This window comes from Aethalodelphis obliquidens, unplaced genomic scaffold, assembly GCF_003676395.1.
Source record: "Aethalodelphis obliquidens isolate GAN/ISIS:26980383/991018 unplaced genomic scaffold, ASM367639v1 scaffold4, whole genome shotgun sequence".
Lineage (NCBI taxonomy): Eukaryota > Metazoa > Chordata > Mammalia > Artiodactyla > Delphinidae > Aethalodelphis > Aethalodelphis obliquidens.
In genome coordinates, this window is record NW_020837948.1 from 59636908 (window position 1) to 59649386 (window position 12479).

Sequence of the window (12479 nt, forward strand, 5' to 3'; positions counted from 1 at the left end):
AGTTAGAAAGGAAAGATGGAAAACAGAAGTGAAAGTGCCCTGCACTACTCAGAATAACACAAGGAACTTAGACCCTCTTATTTCCTTTCTACTTCCACAGCCACCTTCTTAGACAAATCACTGGTTAATATATCTGTAAATTTCCATATCTCTTGTGTCTTAAGCATCCTAATTTGCAAAACTCGTGGAATAATATTCAACAGGCTCACTTTTGGAATGGGGAAAAAAGCACACTTGACAGCTGAGAAAGAATCCTCTCTGGAACACTTTTTGGGACCCCACCAAGAGCCACCCAATGTCTAAGAGAAGAAAAATATGGAGCGGAAATCTAAATCTCAGAATTGAAGAATGATAAGGTCAATGCGATTTTTGAGGTGAAGAAGTCCTCTCCCCTACTTCCCAGCAGGAACACAACTACACTCTCTCAAATGAAAGAAAATGAGTTCCTTTTACCAGACTCTACTCCCAACTCCCTATGCTACAGAAGACTGTATCAAGAACAATGTTACAGTTTTGATTTAAAACCTACAGGTGCACTGCAATTTATTTAAAAAAAAAGACATAAAATCATACCACTTAATCTTTAATTCCAAAGGTTGACAAGGACCGAGATGACAAAGTAAACAAAACAAACAAACAAAAAAACTGAAACACTAATTATTAAAAACTCTGAGTCATCTAACCTGGTAGACACGTGAATATCATAGACATGGCCCACTTTCAGATTATCACAATGGGAAACACAGTGTAACTTCTAGGCAGATGTAGAAGGTTGGTTGATTCCATGTTTCAAATCTAATTTAACTATGTGGTATTCACTTACGTAAAAATTAGGTACTTTAGAGAAGAACTCAGAAAGGAAAAGTCCTCAACTGATTTCACAACAGAATGTAAACAGCTTTTCAATTTATAAGAATCTGGAAAAATTTACTTAAACTCTTTAAACATCCCAGAACAAGAATGCCTAACTCTATTATCAATTTGATGACCAATGGAATTACCCACAATAAAGTTTTACAAGCCCCATTCTTCAGAGATTCTTGGCATTACCTTTTCAATAGGTAAACAGATACTTTAAGTATCTTAATAATATGGATATAGCCTCAACATCTTAATCCTTAACCTATTATATCTATAACCTATTTTTTAAAAGAACTGGGCATCTAAGTATTTAAAAAGCTCCAACTATCCAAATTGAAAACTGACGCAGGTGAAACTTCAACTTTGAACAGCCAGATTCTCATTTTCTTAAAAAAAATAAAAGGTAACAGATGTATCAGATTTAAGATAGATGGTGGCAATAAAATAACTGAGTTGTACCATATAATCCTAAGATGGGATAGATGAAGTGCTTGCTCCTATAAGAATGAGCCTGCAAGGTCTGGAGTGAGCCCCCCTTTTAGGTGGCTGCACTCTTTTCCAGAAACGAAGTGATCAACATAAATAAGGGAATTCCAAAGAAGGCAAACCCCCAAGTAAATGTCTATAGCATGACCAAAGCAAAGCATTAGGTCTAGCCAGGGACCTTACTGGTGTATCCAACAAGGTATCAGGAACATAGTAGGGGAGATGGAATATCTACTCTACTAGATACACCAGGGGATATGACTAAGAAAGTCAGATGCTTTCGGGATGCAGACCCAAGACAGACCCAAGAACAGGAAGAAGAAAACAAGAATGAGGAATATGAGAAAAATATTCGTCCCATCCAATACAGCCCTATACATCTCATCCAAGTTAACACATTTTATAGGCTAATATTTAACCAATTCTGACATTGGCTCTTCCAGTCTTAAATCCCTCTCTTAATGGAAAATATTTTTGATTTTTAAAAAATCCTTACAATCAGTCTATTACTTCTCCAATTGTTAAAAAGATAGCAAGGATAAGACTTCTAACCAGAACGATGATCAGAATGATGAACAAATTCCAGACTTAGTCAACAAATCGCTTAAATGAAGTAATAAATGTAAGCAGCTTAAAACAGTGCCAGGCACATAAAAACACCCAACAACGGTCAGTTGCTGCTGCTCCCGCTGTCACCATCATCATTGCCCTGATGTCCTTTCATCAGCAGCTTATTCTCAAAGGGCATTCTTAGTCTTCCTCTGTTTTATCGTTTCAGAATTTCTATTCTGGTCTCCAAAAAATAGGAATGAGCAAAAGGAGATTTTTTTTTTTTCCTTCTTCTTCATACTTTCAGTCCAAGATTTAAAGCAAAATAATCCCTCTTGATCTATATGGTAAAAGGTTTCAGAGTTTGAGCATTAATAGCACCCAAATTAAAACCATTTTCCTCCTTTTCCCATGGTCTCTCAAAGCCAAGCACTTATACCATTTCTGACATAACCCCAGGGCTATTTCGCAGTGTGATTCACGAGCAGTTAGTTTCTCAAGACCAACAGAGCGCAGCAATCCAGCCTGTTGCTAGTCAGCTGCCCAAGTTTTACTCTAAGGACAGTTTTACCTTCTAGGGAAAAGAGCAGCTTAGGCATACAGCTTTCAAATCTTCATATTAATCAGAAAACTCATAACGCTCAAAGTACTTTCTGCATCGTTTATTCTTTGTTTCACACTTAACACTTCTAAGCGATACTCTACAACGACAGACAGCAGAGGCACTTTCTAAAACTGACCCCGGGGGTCTGTTACCACAAGAAGTCTTCCTGTCATAGTGGACAGACCTAGTGAGAACCTGATACCTTTCTAAAGCAGGTGGTCTCACACTGCTCCGCATGCTGCTGTACATTGGAAGTGTTTGGCTTTGAAAATAACCCCAGACTACTCTGTCCCCGGTCCTGAGGCCTGTTCATCTGGGGACTGAAAGGAACAGCTGGCAAACCTACACCCATACAGATCACAAAGGGTACAAAGGATTCAGGCAGGCTCATTAGGCAGAAACGTCTCACAAACTATTGAACAGGTATCAAAAATGATGTGCACACATTTCCAAAGATGGATCAAGCAGTCCCTCAGGAAATCTGGAAGGGTTAAAATACCTTTTTTCTCTTGGTGGCTCCGGTAAGCTGTAAGCTCTTTGCTCTACAAGACACAGAACAATAAAATGAAAACGAAGGCAGACAACCTAGCAGTCGTGTGTTAGTCTGAAGTGCACACACTCAACCGTACATTATCATTACACATACCACCAGTTAGAAAATAATGAAAAAAGTCATTTTATAGAACTAGGGCATTGCTCTGGATATTTTTATCACCTTCCCTAATTTGGAGAGAACGGGGAGGAGGCCAACATAGGGAAACATTTAATGATTTTGTGAACTAAGTTAGCCTCAGCAAGGGGCAGCAAACATTTTCAGAAACGCAGAAAATCAGTTTTATGTTTCTGGATATTTCTCACCAGAGCGTCATCCCTTATTCGTAACACTAATTCCCCAACGTACAGAATCAATAAATATCTTAGCGGCTTTTTAGCAAAGCTTAAAAGAAAAGTCCTGAAGGCCAGCCTAAGGAAGAGTCCATTTTAATGTAGCTGTAATGCCTTTACAGAGCAGCCAGTTCGGAGATGTGCTTTGTGGCTCATGAGAAAGGGAGAGCCCCTCCTCCATTGGACTGGGGTGGCTGGGTAGAAGGGGCAGGCTCATGCAAGCAGCGTAGCGCCATCTTGTTTCCCAAACCGGAGTACTTACTACAGGGATGGAGCAGAGACACTGATTTAAGACAGTGAGAGAGACTGAAGGAGGGAACGGCCACTGTGGAGCACACCATCTACAGAGCGGGGACAAATCCTTTACCGTTACAATCCGGAAGAGTGAAGAGGCAAAACTAGGTTGCAAAGGGAGATGGGCCAGATGTATACAGGGGAAAACTAATGAACACATATCTCCTGAAATGTGGAAATATCAATGTTGAACCCAAGACTATCTTGTAGGTAACAGAAAACCTACTCTGAAGAATTCGAAGACTTTTATTTTATTGCCATTAAATATTCTTCAAATTAAGTCATGAGCAGAAATCATTATCCTTTTTGTATACAGACTGAGGTGTCAGGAGAATAAGCCATATATCCCAAATAATCAAGCTAATAAAGTAACAGAATCAGACTCAGACAACTGGACAAAGTCTAACAGGATTCCATCCATCAGTGCACAATAATTTTCAAAAGTACATTCACTTCACTCCTCAAATTTTTAAGTGTAGAGCACTTTTGTCCATCTTGGTGATGCTGTAATTATCATTTTAACATGGAGAATATTCCTTTCTATCTAAATCCATGATGTACCCAAGGGAAATATAGGATTGGATTTTGTTTTATATATAAAAAGCATTAAATAATAAAGTTGCCACCATTGTATTCTTGGCCCCCTCAAAAACAACAACAAAAGCATGATAAATGATCGTAAGTAACCCTCTGAAAGTGACAAGAAAGAGAGGACATCACAAATAAGTATAAAAAAGGACTGAAAGACTATCCTGTCTCTGTATATCTGTATTATATCAATAGCTCATTTACGGGCATTTTCCACTGAGGAAGGAAGACTTGGACTCTGTTCAAATAGAAAAAAAATTTTAGAACTATTCAAAACTCATTGAAAGAGGATTTATAACAACACAAATGTCAATTTACCTCTGATTAAGCAGATTAAACAATGAAACATTAGAATACATCTTTGAAGTAGGCAAGCTTTCACACCTGTGCTTTGATCACACACACACAGTTAAAATTATTTTTTCTTCCTTAAGAGCTAATTTATTCTTCACAGTCCTATGATTTTGACTGACCTAAATGATACCAATCCAAATGTTTGCTACCATAGAGGAATATCCATTGGAATTTTTGTACACTTAGTGTGTAGCCTCAACCTAAATTGCCTGTTTGTAATACTTACCTCCTGGAGAGTGTCAAACTTCATCCACTAGCCCTATTTTTAAACATACTGTCTAAAGACAAGCTTTTATTCACAGAAAAAACAAAGGAACTGATTTCAGCTTTTTATTCTTTCTAATTCAAACGCGAAGATTTAAGGAATGTATGTAAAGCAAAAATACCCTCCCTTATTCATTAAAGAATTCATAAATCAGGGCTCTTTCCCCTTATAAACTATCCATTTTTCTCTCAGTCGTCTGAGATTTCAAACATCAGAACTGTCGGAATTTAATAATCAGAGATACTACAGATATAAAGGCAAAGGCACCATTTTGCACACTGCACAGAAGACTTAAAAGTGTTTTCCAAATAGTTACAGTACAAAGTTAATTCACCATCTCTAAGACTATCAGTGAAAAGGTGTCAAAGCTGCCATTAAAAGGAATCCCAACCTAAACTAAGGTTAGGGAGACCTGGAGATCCTAGAAAGACTTATGGTATTGAAAAAACATCCAGGGCAAATTCAATCCTCTTCTACTCCTGTCCCCTCAAGGTAGTTGTCTCCTTTCTTTCTCTTGGTCCTTTCTCTCCATCTTCCCATTCTAAAAATCAAAACTGACATTTATTATCAGTCCTGTTTTCTCATTCTCCAAAAAGACATCCCAGAAAGAAAAAGGAAAAAATAATGCCTTGTAGCACTTCTTTTGTATTTTATGTATTTTGTCTGCTACATTCATTCAACAAATATTGATTGAACATCTCCATACATTAGACATTACTTTAGGATGGCAGGTCCAAGCACAAAGATTATGCTTTCACTGTTGTTCCACATGGCATAAGGATGCAAAAGAATGGCAATGTAACAAAGCAAGAATAAGAAAAAAGGAAAGGAAAAGAAGGAGTAAAATAAATCCTATTTTAAATATTCTATGCTGGGAAATTGGGAATACTTAAGCACATCTCTCACTTTCTGAGTCTTCTAAGGCTCTTAAGGATAACAGACAAAAAAAGGCATTACCTAATACATTGACAAAAAATTTGTTATAATGCTATGTATTACAGATTGACATTAATACTTCCAAATACAGCTTTAAATGTAATTATTACAGAACAAATGGTACACAGAAAGTGTTAAATAATTACATTCCAGAATTAAGTTGAAAATTGGGGTAGCGGCTAAGAAGGGCTACAAGGGCAGCTCTGAGTTGCCACAATCGTTCTATTTATTGATCTCAATTCACTTTTGAAAATTCATCAAGCTACATGCTTATAACATCAAGCTACATGCTTATAACATGCACCCCTTTCTGTAGGTATACTATATTTCAATTAAAATTTTATTGTATAAAAGTTGTATTTCTGATTGCTTACATAGGCCACAAAAAAATGTTTGAGATATATTTACTTGTGTTTCAAGTATGTTCTGTTATTTTAACTTTCTAAAGTCCCTTGTTAAATAAAGAAATGAAGACAATCCATTCTGCAATGCTTTTGCAACTGTGAGGAATTGGATTATTTCAGCAATTTATATGTAGGACAAAAGTAACTTTTATAACTTCCTTGAATAAAATTCTCTAAAGCCCTCACAATAAAGAACCTAGAATAAATCATAGTTTACACTGTCCTTGAGGAAAACATTTTATTCAAAAAAAATAAGGCAACAGAGAGGTGTGTACACATCTGTGATTTTATCAAAATCAAATTTATACCTTGTCTGATACCCAATGAGAAAAGGATTTTGCTAAGCTTAGAAAAATCAATAGTGAAAATGAAATTGAAAATACTAGCCTGCTGCTCTTACATACTTTATGCACTTCTACTAACTGAAAATCCACTCTAGAAAAGAATGCTTTCATAGCCAAATGGTAACTAATGCTTACCTTCAGCTGAATTGCACACTGTAAAGTCACGGATCAATCGAGTTTTTCCTAAAGAAATTTTGGGTGATGAGCAGGAATAAGAACGTGAGCGGACTCCAGAAAACAATGATTCCTAAAAGAAATCATAACGAAGTTTAAAAAAAATTCTATGGAAGACTTGAAAGTATGTGTTCATCATCAAAATCAGAACCTTTAAAAAAAGGATTCAACTTGAACATTTCTGAGGTAATCTTATTAATGATTTGTTTCTGTTTGCCTCTCACAACTTTAAAAATGTTATTGTCTTTTTAATGCTTTAGTAAACTTGAGCTTTTGGGAATAGTTTCTATATTTCCTATATACTTTAGGGTACAATCATGACATCCCAACCATGTTGGTTAAAAGTGAAAAATCAAGTCACATGACTTTCTCTGCGTATTCAACGAGTTTGACTTTTTTTTTTAACCCGAGTTGTCACTTATTTTTGTTACTTTAAACTGTAGCAGTTAAGCAAAATTCCATATTAACTGAGATCTCTATACATAATTATTAGAAGGTAGAGGAACAGTCACCTAAAATGACAAGTTTTTAAAAGTTCCTAATGGCTATTTAAGTTTGTAATGTTAGCTGCAGCCTCCAGGAAAGAATGCATCAGGTCATTACACAAATCCTTCTAGTCTGTGCTCATCTTTCAACAGACCTTCCATCCAGCACTTCCTGGGATTTTGCTTGAATTATCACTTATTTATATATGTTCAACTTTATTTCTTTTAAATGACCTGCTATTTTTTTCCTGTTTTCCCAATTACCTATTATTTCTATTATTATATTGGCAACATACATGAAAAATGCAAGCTGGATAGATAATTTAAAAAATGCTTTTCTTACATGTTCTAGAAAATTTAAATGAATACACAATAGAATGCCACCAAAGCCATTTATGGCACCCAAATCCCATCCAACAGAGGCCTAGTGGCCTTAGGATTGATGCCCACCCCCATCCATTTTTAAGATACCACTTAAGGTTACAGGTGAAAGAAAGTGGTGCAAAATGTGTTACTAAACTTAAGCCATCAGCAACTGTCCTTCTCACAAGCACTGTTCCCTTTTTCTCCCTAAGTGAAAGCACATGGTTGCCCTAGGCTTACGGTTTAGTTGAAGAGCCTGGAGGAAAGTTGAAAACAGAAGCCTGATCCTGCTTCAAAAGGTCTTAAGCCATGGCTCCCTGACTTACTTATTGGGAAAGACCCAGTGGGCCTGGATGTCAGAAAGGCCAACCCGAGTTGTCCTATAACCCTAACAGTGAGTTGGCCACAAAGGGCCCTAGCCAAGTACCACCCTCTGCCTTTAAGTCATGCATGGCAATCATTTTTCATAACAGGACTTTGAAAATTATCCAGAATTCTTTGGCAAATTTACACAGGGTAATTACAGAGGCAAGGCAAGACATATTTTATAGGACAGATTCTTCTTAAAAGTGAACAGCATGGAACTGTTTCACAAAGAATTACTTTTCATTCCAAGTAATGATGAATTTTTCACAGTTCCATTCAAAATGCAAATCTGAGAAGCAGCTACATTAACAACCATACCTATTTCTTATTATCCAGAAATATCCAGAAATATCACATGGTTCAGAAGATTATGACAGCTCCACAGGACTCAGAGCTGAGGGAAGAGGATTCAGGATCCGGGGTCAGGAGGCCTAGATTTGAGTTCTGACTCTATCACCAAGCTTGGGCAATGTGGACATCTAATCTCTCCAGAACTTCAACTGATCAAAAATTAAAATAAAAGTACTCCCTTATATCCTAGGTGAGTTATGAGAAAGTTAAACATTTTCTATAAAAGCATGTTTTGTATATTGTAGAGAACACTACAAAAATAAAGCATTACCATAACCACCATATGTTTGTGGTATGAGACGTTTGGGCACAGCACACATTGTTCTACAGTAGTAAACTCGATTGAAAAAGAAAACAAGTGGACAACAGAAATCAAAAAGAAAACATAGGTCCAAACAGAAAAGGGCTTTCTCTGCAAGACTGGAAGAGTTTAGTCTTTTTAAAAACCACAACAAAATGAAATTCCAATGCAAAAATGCCAATGACAGAAAAGCTGTCTCCTATGGAAAAACTGACAAAGGAGACATCTGGTGTTCCAGATGAGTCCTTGCAGCCAGGAACGCTCAACAAATGTCACCTTTGCCTTAGCAATATTATTTACCTTAACACCAGTGCCAACTAAAATTTTATGTGTGCAAAACAAGTTTGATCACTTAAACTCACTTCATACTACCAGCTTTTCTCCCATTGCTTAAGGGGTGATGGCAGAAATCACAGTATAAAATGGTAAAATTTTCCAAGTATGTGAAAGATTACTGTATTGGTGGTGATTCGTGAAAACAAATCAGCCATTGTAAGTAAGGACTATACACATTAGAGTGGGAGAGAGTAAAAAGGCAAGCTCAGGCAGCTCACGGGTCTTCAAAAAAAAAAAGTTTACACATGTGACCATAACATAATTTGTCTTTCAGAGATGGGTGGATTTAGACAACATATTTTTCAGGCTTACAATAAACCAAATTAATACCAATAAGAATACCTTCAGCTGCAGGCTACTTGATAAAGAAAGTGATTCAGTCCTGGAGATGTTAAAATCTGGTTCAGCGTTGGTCTCAAAAGAGTCCAATTCATCCCCACTAGGAATGCCAGTTCTCGAGGAACTCTGAGACACTGGAGTGTAGCAAATGCGCGACCGCTCGGAATGCCCCTCTCCTTCACTGTCAGCATCCAGGGCATCAAGGCTGGAACTGGATGGAGCACAAAGTAAACAAACAACTAAATCACCAAGTAAGACAGAGCCATGGGTTTCTTTTTTTTTTTTTTTGGGCTGCGTTGGGTCTTTGTTGCTGCACGTGGGCTTTCTCTAGTTGCAGCGAGCGGGGGCTACTCTTCCTTGTGGTGCACGGGCTTCTCACTGCAGTGGCTTCTCTTGTTGTGGAGCACAGGCTCTAGGCGTGCTGGCTTCAGTAGTTGTGGCATGCAGGCTCAGTAGTTGTAGCTCACGGGCTCTAGAGCGCAGGCTCAGTAGTTGTGGCGCACAGACTTAGTTGCTCCATGGCATGTGGGATCTTCCCGGACCAGGACTCAAACCTGTGTCCCCTGCACTGGCAGGCAGATTCTTAACCACTGTGCCACTGGGGAAGTCCCGAGCCATGGGTTTCTATTTCTCTGAATTCAGATTTTCTCATTGGCGTCAGCTGCAATGGGCACCCGTTTAATATCTAACAAAATTCATGCTTAAGTGATTTTTATTGTTTTTTTCTCCCCCCAAATAGCCTCTTTTTAAACAAGATTTTATGTTTCCCCAAATGAACATTTCAACCTAGCAAAAGCCACTTCAAGTGCTCTAAGAAACGAAAGCTGGTTCAAGTTAGTACTATCCTCACGATTTTTGCTTTGTAAATATAATTATTACAAGCCTCAAATAGCTACCCTTCAAATATTAAAAACACAGACAAAACAGAGCCACTGAGCTGTCAGGGGTGGGGGGGGCAGGGGAGGGCCTTTGGGGCAATTTGCATGTGAAAAATACCACGTGGCATTCCCTCTTTCACCCCTGGACAACACAGGAGGGTGGAGGCACACGTAAGAAAACAAGGAGAGACGTGCAAAGATCTCATCCCAGAGTTGGTGTCAAGAAATGGGTCAGGCACGGGTCAAGTGAGGTTCCAAATATGTCACATTCAATTATCATTTTTAGAGATTTAAAAAAATGATTCCCATGAAACTTACATGTCAGAAACAGGTGGTGATTCTGCTTATCTACTGCTTTTCTTTCCTCATTTAACTTTGATAACCATAAAATTAAAAGGCGAGAATTTGACCTTGCACATTCCTGGCTCCTTCCATCCATCTACATTTTAAACCACTCAAACTTTGAGGCTGAGGGCTTCCACAGGCATGTTAATGCACAGTGCATTTTTAAATGTATTTTTTCTTTGGTTGTTACAATTCTGGAGTTAAAATTTTAATAACAACACAATAAACCATCTTGATTTTGAAACACAAAGAAACAGACTTCAAATTTGGTTATTTTCCTTAAAAAACCATAGGCTATTTAATGGCCACTGAATCTCAACTTAATAAATTACATGGCATTTGGAACAGAGATCCTACCATATATGTCTCTAATCCAAATACTCAGACTCATCTCTAATCCTTGAGCTATTTCAGGGTCCCTCCTGGGCACCAGCAAACCCAGCAGTAAAGGCCATGATCGTCACCACTGAGGATTTCCAACGTGGGGTTTTCTCCTTGGAGAACTCATTGAGGGCCTCCACCTTGACCTTGAGGAGGAGAGGACAAATTGGAGGTGGACTTCACACTTTAATTCAACTCCTAAAGATGGTGGAGAGCATAAAGTTATTTCTCATAAAAAAAAAAAACTAAAGCTTAGTTAAGAAAACCTTTCTGGTAAATGCTGATGCGTTGAGTATTACAGTAATGTAACTACAAGTATTTTAAGGTGCTGTGTAGGTTCCTTAGTTCAGTGATGATCAGAAAGAGACCCGGGGTGGGAGTGGAGGGGAGATTTGCTGATGTCTTTTGCCTCTGCATTTGTCTTTCAACTTGTGATCGCCACACTAATGAAAATTAGTTCAAATGGTTGGCTGCCTACGAGAATATCGTGTTTTAACACAAGCCTTTCCAGTTATATACAGCATTTCTCCATCACTATGAATACACCCTAGAAGTATTTTATTTTATTCTTTATAGTATACTTTAAAACATTCCTTTTTCTATTCATTCAAACTGGGCTACTATTTTCCTTTGTTAAGCTATTAAACTAAGATATTTGGTATCAAATAATATTATTTAGAATAATAATATTCTTCAGGATTACCTCTAGGTTTCTCATTTTATAACCATTTTTCAAAACCCCATTAGTGGGATATGAAATAGATTCAATAGGTTGTGACCAGCATTTTCTTTTCAAATAGTATAGAATAGAAAAAAGCAGAATATATAAAATAATATGTGTAGTGTAACACTTGTTTAAATTTTATGTGTGTGTGTGAGGGGAAGGTTCATGGTATTACAAGGATTTCTTTTTAAAACGAAAAAGAAATTCTTTTTTTCTTTCAGGAATTCTTTGTAAGACAAAAAAGGTTTAAAAAATGTAAGTTTTAAAACAAACACTTGTCTTTTATCACCAAATTTTTGTTACATAATTTTTAAAGATAAATGTTGCATTGCTTATGCTCCCCTCAGTTTTTATTGTGAGCCCCAAAATTTCTCCTTCATGAGAAGTTCCCAGCCTCTGGGAATAAATTCACTTATTAATGAACTGGGTGCATTTCACTTTGGGTTCATTATCAATTGTTCCTTGTCTTCCACCATGACACTCACTGAAGGGAGGGTCCCACGGCCATGCCAGGGCCAAGATGGAGCTTTCTGGGGAACTCAAGTCCTTTCTCCTCACGCCTTTATTTTTCAGAGGAGATGGAATGTACAGGAGGTAAATTCAGAAGGGACCATTTTCTCATAAGACATCATCATCCTCTCCTTATTCCCTCCCCCCACACCTGAGCTATGACATTTTTACAGAGGCTTCAAATTACCTTTACTCAAACTGGACAGTTTTTCTTATATTCAAATCCATCTGCAGCAGTGAGATGTTTAAATGTCCCAGAGAAGACCATGATCAGAAGATACAATTTAGATATCCTGTGAATATTTGCATATGCAGTACAGAGAGCCCATCTGTGGCTTTTCCTCCTTTTCGCTAGA

The 12479-nt window shown here is 37.5% G+C and overlaps 1 protein-coding gene across 8 annotated transcripts in view; it reads right to left on the reverse strand.

Moving 5' to 3' along the window:
• The window catches only part of ARHGEF28 (Rho guanine nucleotide exchange factor 28), a 311929-nt gene that overhangs the window by 96032 nt on the left and 203418 nt on the right, over window positions 1-12479 (reverse strand). For all 8 annotated transcript variants that reach the window (XM_027100839.1, XM_027100838.1, XM_027100840.1 and 5 more), the window contains 3 exons: window positions 9289-9496; window positions 6706-6817; window positions 3000-3042 (listed from right to left, as the gene is read on the reverse strand). In XM_027100839.1, coding sequence (XP_026956640.1) covers window positions 3000-3042; window positions 6706-6817; window positions 9289-9496 — 363 coding nt within the window. The remainder of the gene's footprint in view (window positions 1-2999; window positions 3043-6705; window positions 6818-9288; window positions 9497-12479) is intronic.